Genomic DNA, 6,604 nt, shown 5'->3' on the forward strand with positions numbered 1-6,604 from the left:
ATGGAAACTTGAACACTTTGTGCACATAGAAAGGACTCAATGCAATTTAAAATATTTTTTAATTAAGCTCACGTATCTGGATATACTGTTCAAATGTAATAATTCTTATCTGTTGATATAAATGACAAGGTATTTCACCAACCCATAACACAGCCATTCACCCCTGACCTCTACCCTGGACACATACATCTCAAGTATTCCTTTCATTTAACAACAAGGATGCATACACTCAAGAAAAAATATCAAGAGTGAACAAAAATTAATGTTTTTAAACATGTTTTCACTACTGTCTCTCTTTAAATTCAAAAAGGGTATTATTTCAATACCCACCAAATGGCATGAACCCTGCTGAGAAGACTCACTGATCACATCACATCTCTTCTCAAATTCAAAACAAAGCCCCAATGGCCCCTACATTAAGGGATGTCTTTAATAATATGCATTCCACTGTTCCTCCCGGGAAAATCTATTACCAATCTTACCATTATTTTAAACCAAGATGTGCTCATAATTTTGAAAGTGTTCTTTATACATCTAAAGCTAAATGTACATCAAAAATTTTGAAACCAAATCTGAAACGAGTACTTTCATCAGATGGATATTTAAGGTCCACAGGGCTGCTAAGACCATACAACAGTTCTCAGCTTTAGAACTACTGTTAATAACTCCTGTGGATCCCAGGAAACACACATTCTACTCTAGCAGAGCGGGAATACAACCTAAATCCTATCAATGACTACTCTCTAAAGAATGGGCATATTAAAACTTGTCTGACGGTCAGTCAAGTGCACCGCTAATAAATAGCAGAATGTGTATAAGGAACCTGAGTGAGTGTCTAACTTCTGAATTAATGATGTGAATGAAAACTTCATCAACATGTATATAATACACTTTTACCAGACAATAAGGTCTTTTTATGACTACAAACACATGGACACTGGGGAAAATTAAAATTTTAAGTAAGCCACCTAAGATAAATCATATACCCTCTTGATTCTAACCAACAAATCACCCTCCTGTCATCACAGAAATACTTCATAAACATACTACCCATTTTAAGATCCTGATTCATAATATAATTTTCTGCCTCTTAAAATATTCTCTAAAGAACTAATTTTTCCTTCTTCTTCAATCTCCTTCAGCCCTCTATCACACTACTATCATGGATGCATTAGTAAATGACTGAAAGTTACATCTGAATGCTAAATAAAATTACCCATTCTTGTTTTCTTCTAATATTGGTTTCATTTCCATGCCTCCCACATTTTTCTATTTCTCTTACAATGCATTTCTAACTTTTTAATTCAACCCAAATGGGGATATTCTGTATGTGCTGATACTATTAAAAGAAAACAAAGACTAAAATCAATTACTGCTACTACATTCAATTCCAAAACCAGTCAAGAATGAATGGGAAGTGCTATTTCTTTCTATGGGACTAAATGGAGCGACACCGCTGATAGTGTTAAGAACCAACTATTCAACAACGGCAGAGGGAACAGTGACCAACAGAAAGATTCCCCATAAATACATCCTGTCACCTGCCAGACCAGAGGTTCTCAACCAAGGACAGCTGGACAGGCCTGGAAACTTCAGCTGGGGGAGGGGGCGGATGATGACCAACATCTGGTGGGTAGATACCAGGGATGATGCTCAACACCCTACACAAGCACAGGAGAGCGCCCACAACAAAGAGCTATTCAGTCAAAAATGTCAGTGCATAGGCTGAGAATCCATAAACTCAACATGTGTCCCAATTCTGGGTTAAAAAATACAGAAGCACCATGGTGCTGTGAAAGGGCCACAAGATCAGGGGAGGGAGGGAACTAAATTTTACTGAGTACTTGCTACCTATCAAGCCTTGCATTAGGCACTTTACACATACCATCTCACTTAAACCTCCATCCCATGGGAGAAAAGTGATCTATTCTCATTTTATAGATGAGAAGGTGGAACTCAGGGAAATTAGGAACTTATTCAAGGTCACCCATCCAGAAATAGAAGGAATTATGATTCCAAATCAAACCAAATCTGTTCCTTTCCACAAAGGCTAGAGGTTAAAAGACCAGGATTTGATTCAGAGAGTTACCAATATGAATTTGAGCACATCACTTAACTTTCTCAACCTGCATTTAGACAGTAAGTCAATGGATAACATCTGAAAATACAAATGCTGTCAAATGCCAACAATTATGTTAAACATCTTATAACAAAAAACAAAGTGCTTCTTAGAATGGAAGTTCATGATTACCATTTCTTCTTAAAAACAGAATTTATACAAGGGTGCAGAGTACCAAGTTGTACAGCGTTTTTAAGAATCAAGAGTAAATGTTCAGAAGATATGGTGCCTTCCACCACCACACAACTACACTTAATACTAGAAAGAAAGAAATTATCTAATATAAACAATATTTTTGTATGAACTTCCCAGGTTTTCAATCAATTGACCCAAAAAGCGCAAGACCATTTCAGCAACTTTGATGGGGCTCTCTCCACAACAGAGGAGGAAGAGGATGGATTACAAGTCCAATACTGTTGCTGTGGGAAACAACTCTGCCATTCTCTCCAGAGAGCCAGAATGTATTCCAAGAGATCAATACACTCTCATTCATACCAACGATGCAAAATGGAAATCATTTCAACATAAGGTTATGACTTTTTAAAAACCTACCACCAGAATCCATCAATCTTTGACAACTAAACTACTGGTAGGTTCACAAACACAAATCTGGGATTAAATTCAAGGATAATGTAAACAAAAAGAAGTTTGTTCTTTGTAGAAGTCATCACAACTAATGCGACTTCTAAAAGCAGGCTGCACACAAATACTTTTCCCTTTGAAATCTTGGATCTCCAGGCATGGTTTTGCTGTATTTTATAAAAGTATATTTTCATATCATATTAATACACTATAAATAAATTATAACTGCAACTATTTCCCACTAATATTGTCCAAGTTCAAAAGCAATAGATCAAATAAACTAAAAATTTGTTTGAAATAATTTCAAAACAATCATTAAAAGACTGGCTTTAAATAAAGTTCTAAAAATCTGTTTACCCAACACCAAATATAAATAATAAACGTTCTGTTGGAATTGACAGAACTGATAACACACTCTTTTGACTGTTCTCTATTTTCATCAATTAAATAAGGATTTTCATTAAAACTCTATTCTGAAGTACATCTTTCACCTTAAGCATTCTGACACTTCCATCAACTTTCTAAAACTAAGTAGATTTTTAAAATGTTTTTAACCTATTTGTCTCTCAGAAGACTAAATTAGACAAAAACTGACAGAAGAAACCTATTACCAATCTCTTTAACATCGACAGATATTTGGGTAAACTGCAGCTATATGCTGATGTGCAGGTAATAATCCCAAAGAATTTACATTAGATAATAACCTAAGTAAAACCCATTCTATCTGACATCCCGTCAACTTTTTACTTTACAAGCCTGTTTTTCATTACAACAAATTTTAACGTACAGGGATATCGTATTATATTGTCTGTCTGTTTTTAACCAGTCTCTTCATTTCTCCCCAAATAGCAGAATTCTCCTCAGGGCTCAGATTTCTTTACATTTCCAACCGAGGGAATATCGCTGTCCATCTCTGAAAAGCATGATCCGCTGACAGCTCCCCGCGAAGGCGCAGCAGCAGGGGACCAGTTGCGGGCGAACCTGGGCAGCGCCGAGCGCATCCCACCTGGGTTGGGCCGCGAGCCGCACAAGCGCGCGTCCCGGGACCGACACCGCTCCTCCCCCCGGCCGCGGGCTGACCGCCCCGACAGGCCGCAAACTGACCCTCAGTCCCACGCCCCCCTCCCGGGGCCGCCGCCAGACCCTCGCCCACGCTCCCACCCACTCCGGCGGCGCTCGGCCACAGACCCGGCCCGCGTCCCCGGCCTCCCGGGGCGGGGAACGGGACGCTGGGGGCAAGGGCCCGGGGCGCGGCGGGGCTCCTCCGTGGGAGATGGGGGCCGTGGTGGGGGAAGGGCCCGGGGCCTCGGCCAAGGTCCTCCAGTGGGAGACTGAGAAGTAAGCAGGGCGGAGGGCCGAAGGCTGGGGTAGGGGAGGGTCCCGGTGGGGCCGGCGCCCGGGTGAGGGTCCTCCGTGGACAGTGGGAAATGGGGGCCGCGAGGCGGAAGGGTCCGGGGTCCGGAGCTGGCGACTGAGGATCGCGGGCGGTGGGGAAAGGGCCCGCGGCGGGGCCTCCTGCGGGCGAAGGGGGTCGCAGGGGACGGCTCACCAGCGTCGCCGGTGGCGGGCGCCAAGGTGACGGCGCCGTCCCTCCACAGGCGGATCTGCGCGGCCGAGCGCACCCGGCGGCGGGGCTGGCGGCGGCCGGCGTCCGCGGCGCGCAGGGAGCCGCAGCACTGGTAGCACACGGCCCACGCCTGCTCCTCGTTGATGGGCTGATTGTAGAGCCGCAGGATCTCCTCCAGGCTCAGCGCGTCCTGCGAGCCCGCGGCCGCCCCGGCGTCCGGAGGCCCCTCGCCGCCCTCCGGGCCGACCGCCTGAGCCATCCCGCGGGTCGCGCCGCACTCGGGGAGCCGCGTCTCCTCAGCTGCAGAGCATCGTCTCTGCGCGCCGCCGCCGCCTCATCCCCGGAACCCCGCCCCGCGTGCCGCGCGCGCCGCCGCGGGGACGGGGCGGAGACCAGGCCCGGGCCGGGCTGCAGAACTGCGCCGGGGGAGGGCCGAGGGACTAGGCGTGGGCTCGAGCGCCTGACGAGACCACCGCCAGCCGGTAGCGGCGCAATGGCGTTCCGCGGCCCCGCCCCGCGGCGCACAGCCCCGGGGTTCGCCCGGCCCTCCAAGCCCCGCCCCAGGGGCGCGCCCCGCCCAGAACCCCGTCTCCGTGGCCTGCCTGGCTCCGCCCTGCCTCTGTCCCGGGTTCTCCGCGCCCTCCGAGCCCCGCCCCCAGGTTGGCCCCGCCCCCTCGCCTGCAGCCGCACCTGCATCACACCCACGCCAGCCTCCGCGCCGGGACAGACTTCGTAGTCGCCTGGCCTCGCCCCTCGCGTCCTGCTTTGCTCGGTTGGGTACTGTCGCCATCAACGCACCGGACCGTTCGCTCGGATAACCTCCTTCTCCGCTCCCAACTTCACGAGGGAGTGAAGCCCCAGGACAGGGTCTTTATGGGTTTTGCTCACTGGCTTCTCCCAAGCGCATGGATCACGGCCTGGGGTACAAGCTTGTAGCAAACAATCGCAGACGTCCTTCGGATTCGTTTGTGACGTTTGAACAACTCTTCACCAAGACAATGTTCCCAGTGACCACACGCCTCATAGCCCAGCTAACCCAGTGTGTTCATACCTCATGAACCGCTATCACACGGGCATTTAGCCATAGAAGAAAAGGAAAAAATCCTCCTGGGCCGCTACGTACCATTAAGTGTGTGATAAAAGAAAGTTCTTGGATAAAACAATCGCTTGTTGGCAAATGAGTTTAATTGGTAACACTTCACTCTCAGACTAGTCCTGTATGAGAACCTTACAGAGTTGAAAGCATCCATCAGTAAGAGATGTATCTAATAGTAAGCACCAATAAACATTTTAAGGCAGTTTTATGTGCAGTGTTAGATAATGCACCCTCAACAACTGCATCTTATAGTAGAAATTATTAATACAAGTCGATTCTTAATGCCTAAAGACACCACAGTACTTAAAGCAGGAATAGGGAGAAGACAAAAAGCAAGAACAGGTAAGACTTTGAAAGAGGAAGGAAAAGCTTCTCCCTGGGCACTCTATTACAATTTCATTACAAGAGATACAAACCTTTAAAATAATGTCACTTAATTACCGGTTCATAATCCAATTTGTAAAAAATACACTATGTGTGCCACATCCCCAAAAAGACAAAGGTCTAATTCCTTACGTGATGACATAGATAGGATAGATGTAGATATACAAAACCTCTTGATTAAAAACATAGAAACGAATGGTAAATTTTTGCTGTTTTAAAAGTTTAGACCCCGTGTGAATTTTGAAAATACAGATGGCTTTAAAATATTACTGTTTTGTTTTTGTTTGACTCTGCCTCGTGGCATCTTAGTTTCCCTATCAGGGATGAAACCCCTACTCTCTGCCATGGAAGCCTGGAGTCTTAACAACTGGCCTCTGCTGCTGCTGCTGCTGCTAAGTCACTTCAGTCGTGTCCGACTCTGTGCGACCCCATAGAGGGAAGCCCACCAGGCTCCCCCGTCCCTGGGATTCTCCAGGCAAGAACACTGGAGTGGGTTGCCAGTTCCTTCTCCAATGCACGAAAGTGAAAAGTGAAAGTGAAGTTGCTCAGTCATGTCTGACTCTTCGCGATCCCATGGACTGCAGCCTACCAGGTTCCTCTGTCCATGGGATTTTCCAGGCAAGAGTACTGGAGTGGGTTGCCATTGTAGGGAGGGCCCTAAAGTACTGGTTTTGAATAATGCAAAGAAGCAGAGGAATGGTCTACTTTGATAGACAATAGCACCATCTTCTGTCCTTATGGGATATTGCTGCAGTGTTGCACTTGGGCAACTATAGCCAAAAGTCACAAACATTTTTGTCCTTCCTCAAAAAACCACAACAAACTGTGGAAAATTCTGAAAGAGACGGGAATACCA

At 46.4% G+C, this 6,604-nt stretch overlaps 1 protein-coding gene across 3 annotated transcripts in view; it reads right to left on the bottom strand.

Annotated features, from left to right (window-relative positions):
- Positions 1-4,764, bottom strand: part of SPIRE1 (spire type actin nucleation factor 1) — a 161,091-nt gene extending 156,327 nt beyond the window's left edge. For 2 of the 3 annotated variants that reach the window (XM_055417239.2, XM_055417237.2), the window contains exon 1: positions 4,251-4,764. In XM_055417239.2, coding sequence (XP_055273214.1) covers positions 4,251-4,527 — 277 coding nt within the window. In that variant the 5' untranslated portion in view covers positions 4,528-4,764. The remainder of the gene's footprint in view (positions 1-4,250) is intronic. The other variant, XM_088833440.1, reaches the window with a different exon arrangement.
- Between the last annotated feature and the right edge of the window lie 1,840 nt (positions 4,765-6,604).

The sequence above is a fragment of the Moschus berezovskii genome, chromosome 28 (genome assembly GCF_049115385.1).
Source record: "Moschus berezovskii isolate FMDL1 chromosome 28, NW_MosBer_1.0, whole genome shotgun sequence".
NCBI classification, from domain to species: domain Eukaryota; kingdom Metazoa; phylum Chordata; class Mammalia; order Artiodactyla; family Moschidae; genus Moschus; species Moschus berezovskii.